This window comes from Denticeps clupeoides, chromosome 10 (genome assembly GCF_900700375.1).
Source record: "Denticeps clupeoides chromosome 10, fDenClu1.1, whole genome shotgun sequence".
Taxonomy (NCBI): Eukaryota; Metazoa; Chordata; class Actinopteri; order Clupeiformes; family Denticipitidae; genus Denticeps; species Denticeps clupeoides.
In genome coordinates this window covers 15,663,562-15,678,983 of record NC_041716.1, presented here as the reverse complement: position 1 = coordinate 15,678,983, position 15,422 = coordinate 15,663,562, and the positions used below count along the sequence as shown (strand labels likewise).

The following is a 15,422-nucleotide window of genomic DNA, read 5'->3' as shown; positions in this document are numbered from 1 at the left end:
CTGCTTTAAGCCGTGTGACTTCTTCAAAAGATTGGAGAATACTCTATTGGTTGAATTATTCTCATCTTTTCACAAAAGAAAAAAAATATTATAATGTGCCTGTGACAAACGCAAAAGCTGAAAAAGAAATATTTGATGTGCTCGTATCTGTCTGTTCGACTGAGGAACTCAGCCTTTGGAACGGGTCTCCTGCTGCTCCATGCAGACCTCCTGTAGAGAGGCAACCCAACCTACAAACACAAGTTTATTGAAGTGACAGCATGTGAGATGTCAAGCAGCTGGCTCCAAAGCGATCTACAGCCACATTTGAAAGGGCTGTGGGGCATTGTTCTGCTGATGGATGAATAGGGATTTCCAATTTTTCCAGGTTTTCCTTCTCTCTTTCGTGAGCATGATCTCTGAATGCCGTTTTTTTTTTTTTCTTAAAGTGTACTGTATCATTTACTAGCTACAGTCAGTAAATTTGACAGAGCCAGAACTGTATCCGAACAAAACACACGGCAGTGAGACGAGGTTTTAACAGTTATAAGCAGCAGCAAAGGTTGTAAACAGAAAGCACTGCACATGGATGCCGAAGCAAATTTTTATCAACCTATGAAGATTACTCCCCAAACCCCCATCATGCCTTCCAGGGTTGCATGCCCATGTTGCCATGTTGCTTGCTATGGATAATGTATATGTACAATGTAAGGCTTATACGGTTCCTCGATTTTGGGAAAACATTTGTTTAGATCTGTGGTCATTTTATGTGCATTTTGTGTGCTCAGGTATTATGATGAATTATATTTTGGTCATATAGTTTAATATTTGCCTGAATCAGGATATGTGAACGGAGGTGCGTTATAATCATCACCCATGCTGGTAGGAGCAGCCCTGTAGCAGGAACACATTTCTGTCTATGAAGAGGGTTTTACACCTTGGGATTATCGCACATTTCCTCCATTGGTATCTACACACCAATTTAATTTCACATTTAATATGTTTATTTATTTATTGTTCAAGTGTTATTTAATGTACAACACTTCATGGTCTTCTGAGTCTTTCATTTCTGATGTTGATGTTGATGTTCACAGGTATCGCTGGCACTCCAGTCGTCTTCAATGTGAATGGAGATGCTCCGGGCCGGTATGAAATCTACCAGTACCAGATTAACAACAACACCGCAGAGTACAAGATTATTGGCCACTGGACAGATCAGCTTCATCTAAATGTATGTTTCAAATGCATTCATGACTTCCCCTTTTTATAAAGGATCATAATAGTTAAAAACATAGGGTACCACAATAATATTTGTGGATGTGTCCCAGTCCATTTAAAAAAAAGTGGAAACCAGTGGAAATGCAAAAAGCTTGCTCTTACTTTCTGAATGATCTGGGAAAGCCAGTCGGAATGTGGGGCACATGATCGGATGACGGATTGCTGTTATGATGACATGTTTACCTGGTTAATCTGGTCTTCAGCCAAGGACACGGACCTGCTTTGTGAATGGAAAATGCTACTTTTCCACTGAATTATTACAGTTGTGTGTCTAAATAATGTCAATTGAGAAGTAAAATAAAATGTCTAATAAACAAAAACAAGCAAAAAAAAAAAAAATCCTCAAATCAGTCCAAAAATGCTGAATTCATTCTAGCACCAAATTCTCCTTTCATGTTGTGTCCAACATGAGCACCGTGCAACCAAATGTTACTAGAACATGAGGCTAAAACATTATTAAATATGGGCCGCTGACTTGTTTTCTGTTGGCCATTGCCATTCTACTGCTTTAAAAGCACAATACTAACAATCCACCCACATGCAAAAAACATGCAGAATAATGTGTCATTTTTAAAGATATGATATCAGAAATTTGCTTAAAAAAGTGCAGACAAGGTGCAAGTTGAGGTGGAAAAAGTTTTTTTTTTTTTTCAATAGTCCATAATTTGGGCCTTTGCCTTCTAATAAACAATTGTCTGCTTAATTTGTAAAAGGAACCCTGGTAGGAGCTGCGAGTACACTTTAACAGATAAAAAGTTGCTTAAAAACGGTCCCTGTCCAAGATCTAATTTAAATATGCTAATTAGTATTAAATGCTTCCGCAGCTTGAGAGAAAATGCTTAGCACTGAGTTCTGGGGGAAACATTTTATTTTTTATTTTTTGCAAAAGAAAATCTTCTCATCTGGCTGCCAAGTAGACCCATAGGTCTCTGGGGACCTGTGTGTTTAACACAACAGCAAATGAGAGTGGCTCATTTATTTGCAGCCATGAAACACAAATTATGATGCAGAGTCAACAGCTTGCGTATTCTGTCTGTGCGCTGACTCTCGCGAATTCGGATCTCCAGGTGAAACACATGCTGTGGCCTGGGCGGTCTTCGCACGTGCCCACCTCCGTATGCAGCCAGCCCTGCCGGCCAGGGGAGCGGAAGAAGACTGTGAAGGGCATCCCCTGCTGCTGGCACTGCGAACACTGCAACAGTTACCAGTACCAGGCCGACACCTACACCTGCAAGATGTGCCGCTTTGACCTGCGACCCAACGAGAACCACACCGGCTGTGAGCCCATCCCGATCATCAAGCTGGAATGGAGCTCACCCTGGGCCGTCATTCCGGTCTTCATCGCCATCCTGGGCATCCTGGCCACTTTCTTTGTTGTGATGACATTCGTCCGCTACAACGACACGCCTATTGTTAAGGCGTCCGGCCGTGAGCTCAGCTACGTGCTCCTGACGGGAATATTCCTCTGCTACGCCACCACCTTCCTGATGATCTCCACCCCAGACGTGGGAATTTGTTCCCTTCGCCGCATTCTCCTAGGCCTGGGCATGAGCATCAGCTACGCCGCACTGTTGACCAAGACCAATCGCATTTACCGTATCTTCGAGCAGGGCAAGAAGTCTGTGAGCGCCCCCCGTTTCATCAGCCCGGCATCTCAGCTGGTCATCACTTTCAGCCTGATCTCCGTTCAGCTGCTCGGGGTTTGCGTTTGGTTCGGCGTGGACCCCTCCCAAGCCATCATCGACTACGAGGACCAGCGCACGGCCAACCCGATATTCGCCCGTGGCATCCTCAAGTGCGACATCTCAGACCTGTCTCTCATCTGCCTCCTGGGCTACAGCATGCTGCTTATGGTCACGTGCACGGTCTACGCCATCAAGACAAGAGGGGTCCCCGAAACTTTTAACGAGGCAAAGCCCATCGGCTTCACCATGTACACCACCTGCATCATCTGGCTTGCCTTCATCCCCATCTTTTTTGGGACTTCACAGTCAACAGAAAAGGTACATCAATGTTTCGCACAATTTTCAGCAAAGCGTGGGGCTTGTTTGCTAGTGTAAGGTCAAAAGCATCCTCAGGATTCATATAAAAAAAAAAAAACATGAAACAACTGATATGATATATCGGCAACGTGGCCTTTAATCAGCCAGAATGGGGAAGTAGCACGCCTGAGAGCTGTCAATCATCAGGTTCCCCTTAGTTTCTCTTGAGATACAGATAACAATTTATTAATGTAAGTTCATACAATATAAATCCTGAGGATGCCTTTGACCTTGCAGAAGCAAGCAAGACCCAGGCCTAGAGGCGCAAGCGTGTAACTTCTTCAGTTTCTGAGGGCCCTCAAATTTCAAAATCAGGCAGGACACAAATACCACAATTTATGTTTTTTCACTGTGATAAACAAATTTTTCCCTTTGCATGCACTTCTACAATTCAAACAACCAAACACGCAGCCTAAATTGCTAAAGCCTAAATTGCCGGGAATCATGCAGAGAGACCAATTAAAGGCTTTTCTTGTGTACTATCCATGCCCAGACCATCCATTTGAAATCATGCTTGCTCTCTGAAAATGGCTACTTAAAATTGCTGTTGTTATATAACACGGGTGTTTTGTGCTGCTGGAATCGCTAGGGAAGTCCAGATCTCTTTGCATAATTCATGTATTTGTTTTGTTCATTTCCTGAACCGTCGCCCTGCTTGGCAGGACTGTTTGGACTTTTCAGCAAACGTTAATCAAAAATCAAGATAAAGTAACAATTTACAAATTTACTTGCATATTTTTGTCTTTCACACAAGCACGAGATATGGAACATAGGACGTTGTTAATTGTGTATTGTTCTTTGAAGGTAGAAATTTAGTGTGGATGGTACCAGGAGCAGATAAGGGCCAAAAACCCTGAGCGTTGCACAACTGCAGGCAAAGTGCCTGTCGAATGAGGCTGGAATATCTCACTTAAAAAGTGGGGATCCACAAACAGTGCAGCCCCTCTACTGGCACTGCACTCTTGCCCGGGGAGTCAAATCCCGATCCGCCAAGGTGCCACTGAGGTGCCACGGAGCAAGGCACCGTCCCCACACACTGCTCTCCTGTCATGGCTGCCCACTGTGAAAGTGAAAGTGAAGTGATTGTCACATGTGATACACAGCAGCACAGCACATGGTGCACACAGTGAAATTTGTCCTCTGCATTTAACCCATCACCCTGAGTGAACAGTGGGCAGCCATGACAGGCGCCCAGGAAGCAGTGTGTGGGGACGGTGCTTTGCTCAGTGGCACCTTGGCGGATCGGGATTTGAACCGTCAACCTTCTGATTACGGGGCCGCTTCTTTAACCGCTAGACCACCACTGCCCCACTGCTCACTAAGGGTGATGGTTAAAAGCAGAGGACACATTTAGTTCTGTCTCCATGTGCTGTGCTGCAGTGTTTCACAATGACAATCACTTCACTTTCTTGCGCAGATCATTTAGAGTTACAGCATTTATCAGACGCCCTTATCCAGAGGGACTTATGATCAGTAGTTACAGGGACAGTCACCCCCTGGAGACACTCAGGGTTAAGTGTCTTGCTCAGGGACACAATGGTAGTAAGTGGGATTTGAACCTGGGTTTTCTGGTTCATAGGAAAGTGTGTTACCCACTAGGCTACTACCAGCGTCAGGGACGCTGATTGAGATGCAGAGCTAATCTTTTTCCCCAATACCAATGAAAACGGTCAGTACAAAAGTTTGTTTTTGGTGTCTTCTTCCAGTATTTTTTATTGTGTGTGTGTGTGTGTGTGTGATTTGTGTGGAAGAAGGAACAACTAGGTGCATTCACTCAAGCTATTATGCAAACTAATTGGCTACTCATCAATTTGTTCCCAGATATTATTGGTCTGAGATTGATTTGTTTCTGGTCTACAAGATTGAAGATCAACATCCAGACATGTTAACATTATTTTTTGTTGTTGTTGTTCCAAAACCACATACAGTAATGTGTGAATGGTGTGTGTGTGTGTGTGTGTGTGTGTGTGTGGGCTGCTGCCCTGCGCCCAGTATCCCGGGATGGGGTTCGACAGTCAAAACGAGATGCAAACAGTCAAAATGGGTTGAAAAAGGGGGATTTAGACAACAGCAGTGGTCTCTAGTGAGATTTGCTTGAGGTGATCATCTAATCATCTACTCCTCATGTTGAAGAAGGGGTATTTTTTTCCATAGCTGTAGGTTTCTTCATCAGACTGAACTGCGGACGTTGGCTAATAGTTATAGATTTTAATAGATTGTTATTTTTTAGCCTCAGAACAATAGGTCCTTTTGTCTTTTGTGGTCTTATGACTCACCCCTCAAGAAGACTAGAAAAACTTTTTTGTGCCTTATTTGTTTGACCATAGTTTGACCATATTGTAGAGGCACTACTTTAATCTGCCCATTTTAGGCATTTTATTCATACAGGGAATAAGGCAGATTAAACTCCTACTTGCAGCATAGAGAAGAGAGCCATTCTGCTTTGACTATTAATGGACTCCTGGCTGAATTTCAGGAGCACAGCTCTCAGCAGCAGGGCTGAAGGGCTGGCGATCGTATCTTGTACGTTCGAGAGAATTTCACTGCCCTTGTCTGATGGAAGTGAGACAGAAGCTGTGACCCCCCCCTCGCCATGTGACTCCGCTCCAAGGCTAAGTAGCGAGTGCATCCATGTTGCAGCAACCCACCACAGGCCAGGCTTGATCTTCTCCGGGGATTACGCTCTCATCCGCCCACCCAGCCTCAGCAGCTCTTAGCGGCCCAGTGCCTCTCATTTATTACAGTCCTTTCCTATCTTTTTCTGGGTATCGACACATGGAAAATATATAGTCAATATCTTTTACAAATAAAAACAAACATTTAAACATGTATTATTAATGCTCCAAGATTTATTCTGGCATTTAGTCACGCCTACAGCAATTCTATGTGTACAGCTGCCTTCGTAATATCTTTCTAAAGCCTCCTTACAGTAGACTGGGACACCACACACACCCTCAGGACAAGCCATCTGTAATACACACCCGAAGGGAGTGTTATCCTTTTAGTCACACATCATAAACATTGAAAAGCAACCACTAGCGGGGTTAATGTTTCAGAGAAGGGAAACATTACTGCCCTACTGATGTTCCGTATAATTGGAAATATCACAACTTAGAAGTATTACTTATTTAAAAAGGAAATTGTTGCTGAGGTGCAATACTCAGTTTTGTATTATAACAACATTAACACTGATGTAAATGAAAATAACTGAACTAATCTGCAAACATAATTTTTTTACGCACTTGGTAATGTGGCACAGTGATGCATTGCATTGCATTTCTTTCAAGAACATTCCAGGTTAACGTGAATTTTGGCAATGAACCCTGCATTGACAGCTGAATCTCTCTCCCTCTCTGCAGATGTACATTCAGACGACAACGCTGACTATATCAGTGAGTCTGAGTGCCTCCGTATCCTTGGGTATACTTTACATGCCCAAGGTTTACGTGGTGCTCTTCCACCCAGAGCAGAACGTGCCCAAACGCAAACGAAGCCTAAAGGCCGTCGTCACTGCTGCCACCATGTCCAACAAGTTCAACCCAAAGGGCAGCTTGAGACCCAATGGGGAGGTCAAGTCTGAGCTGTGTAAGAGTCTAGAAACGCAAGGTGAGCATTTGCCTATATCCCAAACAACCAACCCTCAATTAAAGTGCTTATATTAGGCAGAAACTGTATTTCCTGTAATTTATTAAATACATTTTATACTTGCCTTTATTTTAAACTTCTGAAGTATGTTATGTTGTATGTTCAGATTATTAATTTATTAAAAAACAGCTTTTCAGGATATGGATTCATCTTTACAGTGCCTTGTTTAGTTCTGTGTGGCATGATTTTGTTAGACACTGGTAGCCAGTCTTTTGTTTTGTCTCAATACATATTATGTATTCTGTTTGGGGAGATTAATTTAAAAGAGTGATTTTTTTTTTAATCTATAATTAATACCAAACCTCTGTTATTATTATGGCCTCAGTCTGCCATAACTGGATATCAGGGCTCTCAAGCATCATGCCGTAGTTCATATTTTCAGACCCACAAATAGACATAACAAGTGCTAATTCTAGACCCTGGTTCTATACACTGAAAAAAATAATCCTTTGAATTTACTTGATTTGAATGTGTACATCAGTCCGACGTGATCAGGATATGGCCAACTGACATAATATTTCTCTTAAGTTTCTCTTTTTCTCAATTAATTGCTACTCTTCAAAGCAAAATATTTAATTGTTTTAAAAATCATGTTGAGTCAAAATAATATTCAGCTCCTAATACCAATTTATTGTGTAATGTCAACGCAATTTTATCATTTCCTGAGTATGAGATTTGATTTGATTGAACATCAACTTGATTGATGTTCAATGGTGGCCTAGCGGTTAAGGAAGCGACCCCGTAATCAGAAGGTTGCCGGTTCGAATCCCGAGCCGCCAAGGTGCCACTGAGGTGCCACTGAGCAAAGCACCGTCCCCACACCTGTCATGGCTGCCCACTGCTCACTCAGGGTGATGGGTTAAATGCAGAGGACAAATTTCACTGTGTGCACCGTGTGCTGTGCTGCTGTGTATCACATGTGACAATCACTTCACTTTTTTTTTTTTTTTTAGATTTATTACTGTTTATTGTTTACATTAGTTAAAGGTATTATGTTTTCTTTATTATGTGTCTCGATCTAGATATATATTAGGTGATCTGACTGTATGTTACAATTAGCGGTCATGTACACTTCTTATTTTAATAGGTTAATGTAATTTTATGAAAAGTGAGATAAGACAATAGACAAGCGTGCACATTATAACCACTGCTACTAAATGTTTGGCCCTGTAGGGGCGCTCAAAAAAATCACAGCAACCCCTACCCTATCTTGGTATTTCCAGCGCACAGTCACCAACCCATCAACTGAACTAGCAACATTGACCTGCCCTATCTAAAACAATGACACCCCTTTGCGCCTTTTTCCATTTTCAGTGGTTGCCAAACATGATTATATTATATTCAACATTCTCGGTAATCAACTGAAATGATTTTCAGTAAATCATTTTTACAAAATTTTAGACCCCATATTTAAATTTTTTTCAGTGTATAATGAAACATTAGAAGGCCTTAATCTCTTGAAATGCATTTCACATGGTCAGTGCATGAGACTTGAGATGCTTGTACATACATATTTAAAAACCTGTCAACTTTTATCAGTCATGTATATAATTTGTGATTTTGTGGTCACCTTGACCACTTGACTAATAGGAGATCTCTACACTTATGCACCAGATTATAGTGAGGGTGGGGAGCCCTATGAGGGACTGTAGAGATACAGGTAATGGACCCATGTCTTGCAAACCCCACAGTGTTCCCTTTTAGCTCTGTACTGATTCACTGCAATCCTGTGCCTGCTCTAATAATTTTCTGTCTGCTAGCCTGCTTTCACCTAAACAACCAAAACTGAATCCACAATGACTTTATTGCAACCCTGTGCAATTTCTTTGTGTAAACATTCTTCACGAGCACCCCCTTTCCTGTCATGGTCATCTTCGGTTCATTTCCCATGCAAAACGTAGGGATGGTTGTCATTTCTCCTGTCATTTGTTTGTCATGGTGACAAACTGGGGAATTAGCTCTAATGGGACATACAACAGCAATATGAGGGTGAGGAGGATAAGACAGATGGAACTGCCAGGTCCAATTTTTTACAGACCGTCTAGTTTTTATCGGGGCCTCGCCGCGGCTAAATATTTAAATAAGGTCCATTTATCAATGCGTCAGGAGGAGGGACAAGCCTGGAATCCAGGGAGACTATTCCCACATCTGTGTTTCTTCCTGAGCTGTCAGTGATTTTCCATTCACATTCATCCACTCTGACACACTGAGTCAGGCGTACTCCTGCCTGGACAAGATTGGCAGATTTGTGTGCTGATTACACAGCAGAGTGGACAAACTGATTTACTTGATGAGGGCATAGGTCAGTAGTTCAGTAAACTGTGTTTTTAACCCCTGAAACAGGTACCATGTTTACTTCATAAAAGCCGAGAATCAATAACATGGAGTTATCAAAGCTATGGAGTATATGCATATAGATAGAATGCATTCTAGAATCTATCTAAAGATCTAAATATAGATCTATGCTTAGAATCTATACTTATATGCTGAAAATGTGGATATGGATGACAGTCATAAAAAAGTCAAAATGAACAAGTTCATCATTGCATTTAATTTAATTATATGTAAAAATGTAAAGTAATTAATGAATCAATCAATCAATTAATGCAGCTGTGTTTTGTTTACTTCCTGTTTGCATTGATACATGATTTTCAAATGGAGACACATGGCTGCCAATCAATTATATTACATTTATTTCCATCAGAGCCTGAAGGGTGTTTTTTTTTCTTTATGATTATCTACAATCCCAAATCACGTTGGGGCTTATACACAAGTGAAAATGAAATTTACATTCACCACCCTGAAATTACATTACTTTTTATCTACTGCAATGGAATTCTCTGCTTCTTTCATTGACTTTCTTTTTTTTTTTTTTTTTTTTTTTACACCAAATGCTCTTCCTGGTGCAACCATCTTCATTTACCTGGACTTGGGACCTGCATTCTTAGTGGGGATGGATTACATTATGGAATGTAATGTATAAGGAAATACATTACATAATACCAATACTAAAACCAGCCTCTTAAATTTACCCCAGTAGCCAAATCTTTTCATTGTTTTTATCATTATCTCCTGTAAACAAACCTTTTTCCTACACAATGCACAATGTTGGGCCGCAAATTAATTCCCAGTGAAGGTAGACACAAAAACACACACATCCTGCTACTAATCTCCCAATCGAATAACTGCTGTCCGTGTCCTCCTTGCGATAGCGTATACAGACATTTGCTAAATGTCAACATGTCGAATTAATTCGAGCAAATCCTGAAATGTGTAGAAATGCTAATAAACAAGGCGATGCAGCACCTGACTCGCAGAGCTCCGCTGACAAATGATCTGGCCCTGGTGGGATTACATGCTGTGCATAAAGACAATAAATATCGCTTTAGCTACAGCATGCATACATAAATAGATTTTATTGTTTTCTGCCTGGGGTGAACTCACTTATTTTTGCAAGAATGGGGATGGGGGGATTTTAAGTCAGATTACTTTATTGTATGGAAATATGTGTCATATTTTTGCTCGTCATAATCATTGCGGCTGGTGAAAGGGTCTGCAGGAAAGCTGAAAGACAGATAGCAGAGGCAAACAAGCAAATTAGTTTAAAAGTAATCCTTTTTTTTCCTTCTTTTTCATTTTCACACAATCAGCATGGGCCAGTTGCCTGATCAACACTGGTTCCCATACACCTCCATAAACTCACCCCAATGCTAGCAGGCTGTTGCAGTGAAGCTCTTGTTGGAGGGTTTATCCAAACCATTTATTCCAGCTGCCCCCAGCCAGCCAATTATAGTGCAACATTTTCCCAGCAGGAGATGTTCAATGCAGCCAGTTTACAGACCTGAGATCCCAGCTAGATACAACGGAAGTCATCTCCTTAAGTTTCCAATGCAAGCTTTGGGGAATGTAACCATCTGTTTGATAATGTATAGGAAAGTGAATGAAAAAAATAAATGTGAGTCTGCATTTCATGCAGCATGTCAAAAGAGAAGATTTACTATTTATTTCATACTTTGGCATATGTATAGAGCATGCATTGCTTGGACCACATAATAAAAGCTGATTGCATGTGACTGAGGCGATTGAACATTTGCCTGAAAAAAAAAAAAAAATAATAATAATATATAAATATGTTTGGTTTTCCATACTCAGAAGTTGATATGTGACAGAGGACATGTCCAGATTACTGCAAATCTATTTCTTCATCTACATTTATTCCTGAAATTAGGGTTACCACCCTCCCTTGGCATTTTGCTGTGTAATTGCCCATTTGTGAGATTAGATTCTTGGAAGAAACTGTTACAGATACCATATCAGAGGTTGCCTGCAAAGCTCCAGAGGTGAATTAAGTAGCCTGAAACATTTAATTTAGACCACTTGGTGCCACAGTGTACCTGACACCATCTATCTGAGTGAAGCAATCCAAAATAGGTTCCAAAATAATTAGTCTGACAAACTGCATATTTTAAAGGCCAACATATATGCAGACAACGTTCTCATGATCTTCTCATTGAATGACAGTTTCATACATTAGGTGAGTTCATATTTTTATACAGTGCCTCCATCTGATATTCTTCTGTCCCTTATCATTCACCTAAATTACTGAGGGTAGTGCTGACAGGGAACAGATGGACTCCCTGTATTTGGGGCAGTGTTGGCCTAGCATGTGAGAAGCAGACTCGCACTAAAGAGTTGCAGATTCAAATCCCAAACTGCCCTGAGAGTTCGCCACTGAGGTCCCCTTGAGCAAGACGCTGTCCCCACACACTGCTCCCGGGTGCCTTTCATGGCTCGCCACTGCTCACTAAGGGAGGTGGTTACATGCAGAGCACAGATTGTGTTGTATGCACCATGTGCTGTGCTTGCTGGGTATAAATATGACTTTCACTCTCACTCCAGAGTTAGGGCTTCCTTACTGTTTTCTGTTTGGCTTGCAGTGCATGTTTTTCACCACACCTAAAAACTGGTTCACACTGCTCAGTTGCAGCTTAAATCACTGAGATGGCACCTTTTACGAAGCAACTGAGGTCACATGCAGCACTGAGTCAATCCAGAAGTGCTTTGCAATTGCCAGAGGTATTTTGTATTTTACAAAATTACAAACTTTCATCAGTTCCAGCAGATATATTAGAATGAAAATGAAAAATCAGATATATTAGAATGAAAAAAAATCATAATGAAAAAGGTCAATTTAGTTTTTTGGTTGTTAGTCACCAAAGGTGATTAGTTGTGCATAAAGACAACACTAAGTCACAATCTTGCTCATTGAGCACTGATTAATCAATCAATATCTCAATATGAGGACAAAAGGTTCATATTGACCATGTGCTACGGATCACATGCATAAACAAATGTGTAATAAATCTAATTTTATTACATTGACTAGGTCAGTCTGGAGGAAACATTTTGAATTAAACAAATAATCACTACAATGAGAAAAAATCCTATTCCATTCATTAATTCCATGTATTAACTGCATAATAACAATGATTAACTGATTAACATGTATGCATGCTGATTCTGGAAGTGTAAACCATAAAGGATAAAAAAGTAAGAAAAGACTGAATATGGTTTACCGTATGCCCTAGATGCCTGTATATTATCTGTTGTGCATGGTAGGATGGAGAGGGATAAAAAAAATTATCTAAATGTATCTGACTTATTTTACATTGTTTTTCATTTGCAGCTTTGGCTACAAAACAGACGTATATCAGCTACAGTAACCATGCAATCTAAGATCCAAAGGAACACCGCACAACAGCTGTCTGTGGTCTTTCCCCTCAGAGAACGCAGGAACCGCATCAAGGTGCGGGGACAGAAGGACGGGGGCAACGGAAATGGGGAGGTTATGGAACGAAGCATCCACGGAATCCTCTCTTTATTTTCAGACCATCTGGCCAAGCTAAATGGGAACTACTATACAAATGCCGATGTCCCCCACCCTTCAACCCATCAGCCGAGTGTTTAGCATAACAGCAGTGAGTGCGACGTTTGGCCAGGGTTTTCCTTCTGGAGTCTATTTCGCGTTTGTCATTTTTATACTTTGATGTGTAATTCTTTATTTATTTTTATGTTTTACTGATCTACTGATTACAACTATGTTTCCATGACTGAGCGACTTCTTGTCTGCCAATTAAAAAAATTGGTTTAGAACGACGAGGCCTTTTGTTGACACCAAAGTCAAAGTCACGCCCATTTTCTATGAATTACTGTTCACCCCACTTCAATTTACACAAATAGAAATCATTCAAACAACTTATCTACTGAGCCGGTGATGTTTTAATCATTTTAGTCATCCTACTGCCAACATGTAGTATAGAGTCAGGGTAGAGTAATGATAACCACGAAGGCCCTAAAACGACCTTGTGAATTATGCATGTAAGTGTTTTGTGCATTCTGCATTGTGTCTTAACTAATGTTTCACAGTGATCATTCCTTTGGTCATTCATTTGCAGTATTTTGCTTGTGTCTATGTACAAAAATTCTGAAGTCTTTGGGAAAGTGTCCAAAATCACGACTCTTTTACATTTATTGACATACAGGATTGCTCCTGTTCCAAACCACGGAAACTGTGAAAGTAGCCACCCAAAGCCCAGACAAATATAATATAAAACCAGACTCCCCCCTCGCCATGTCTGAGAGACACGTCAGTGTTTATTTAATCTTTTTTTACAGATTGACACATGTGGCATCTGAAAAACCCGGCCCTCTTCCAACTTCCAGTCAGCTAATGTTAATGCATAATGTATTCTAATCTGTATTGACGTGAATTAATTATTTTTTTCTGATTAGTTAAAAAAAAAAAATTATATCCATGGTTTTGTCCACCACGAAGGTCTGCTTTACAACAGGAAGTTAATTGGTTTTAGGTGGGATGCTGAACAATTTCTGTTACAGAACTAATCACCTTTTCAATCCTGTTAGTGTATCGCACTTTTGCTTTACCGTTTCTAATTGTGAATCAATTCTGCTCAGTTCGGAAAGATTGTTTCTGGACATCTTTTGTATTGTAAGTCTGAGACAGATGGCGCACAATCTCTAGAATAGATAATCTCGTTCAGTTTGCATATGATTGTTAGTGTCATGACTAAAGGATTTATTAATAACAAAGGAAACAGGCACGATGGCCATAAAAGGACAACATGCAGTTCATGTCCACATTAATGCAGCAGCATCATTCCGCTGCCATCTCCTTCCTTTTAATGTGATCAGAGCCCTGTTGTCAGGCTGATGACGGTTAGTGACAGTTCGGTGTCGACTGCAAGAGTAGAACATTTTTGAAAATAGTTTTTACATTTTTAAGGTGCAGTGCGGTCATGACATTTCCCCCTTTCCGCAGTCTTGTGTTCCAGATTCCAGCTGATGCTGTTTTTCCTCTCTAAACTGAAATCATGAAATACTGGTATCCAGTAGGTTGCCTCTCTGACCACTGTCCTTCTGAATATAAATGCAAACCAATATGACTGTACAATAGTGACACTCCATGAAATGACATATGTTAAATCTGTAGAATACACAGTAATTGAGCACATATGCTATTTCAGTATGTGTGTAGATTATGTTTCTCTGTGCAGAGAGGGTGCTGCATAAATCCTGTCAAATGTCCAATCTCTAACAAATCCAAAGTGAATTGGTGTTAAGTTGCCGGCTACAGAATAAAATGAAAATATGCATCTATTGGCGTAGTCCTTTGAACCAACACATTTATGAGCTCCAGAAGGAAAGAGGAGAAAGCTGACAAATCAACCTGAGTACAATGCATTGTTCTGCTGTGAGTTTTTCATATTTCAGATGAAGTATTGTGGGATTGTTTGTTATTGTGTAGAATTGGTTTAAAGATTTTGCTCTTTTGATTTTCACTGTCTGGTATTCAAAATAAATTATGTTAGTGCTGATTGAAGTAAATTGAAGTAAAAGTAAATGTAAAAAAAATAAATAAAATGGACTGACTTTGTTTGCTTTGTGTACTGAAATGCTGAAAAAAGGGAAAAAATATTAACAAAACGTATAGAATTGCAGTGCCTGGATATTTATGGATCTATAGACATCTATGAAAATGTGTAGAGCATGTTACTATTTTTTTTTTTACAAAATATTTATAATAAAATGTTTTGCAAATAAAACATGCCTCTTGACATGGACTACAAGTAGTTCAAAATTCATTCCTATAACAAAAACAACAATAATAATAACAATCCTTTTTTTATTTTTAATATTTATTTTTTAATCATTTTTAATTATGATGAAGTCAGTCACTGTACTGATTTAAAATAAATAAGTCATATTTTAAGGCTATAAAGTCCTATGGAAGAAAACCTGTAACCAGGAAAACCTGATTAATGAGTCAGAACATAATAATTGGTAATACGTTTTTTTTTTTTTTTTTTTTGGATTTGGGTATACAAGAATTCCTACTTTTCACTCTTACATGTACAATATCTGTATACTGTCTCACTTAATCTGTGTCAACCCTTTAAG

At 40.1% G+C, this 15,422-nt stretch overlaps 1 protein-coding gene across 4 annotated transcripts in view; it reads left to right on the top strand.

Annotated features, from left to right (window-relative positions):
* The window catches only part of LOC114798140 (metabotropic glutamate receptor 4-like), a 179,022-nt gene extending 164,124 nt beyond the window's left edge, over window positions 1-14,898 (top strand). For 2 of the 4 annotated variants that reach the window (XM_028993575.1, XM_028993576.1), the window contains exons 8-11: window positions 1,074-1,210; window positions 2,325-3,260; window positions 6,659-6,905; window positions 12,631-14,898. In XM_028993575.1, coding sequence (XP_028849408.1) covers window positions 1,074-1,210; window positions 2,325-3,260; window positions 6,659-6,905; window positions 12,631-12,680 — 1,370 coding nt within the window. In that variant the 3' untranslated portion in view covers window positions 12,681-14,898. Of the gene's footprint in view, window positions 1-1,073; window positions 1,211-2,324; window positions 3,261-6,658; window positions 6,906-8,558; window positions 8,605-11,925; window positions 12,021-12,630 lie in introns of all 4 variants that reach the window. The other 2 variants (XR_003751028.1, XM_028993577.1) reach the window with 2 other exon arrangements.
* The last annotated feature ends 524 nt before the right edge of the window (window positions 14,899-15,422 follow it).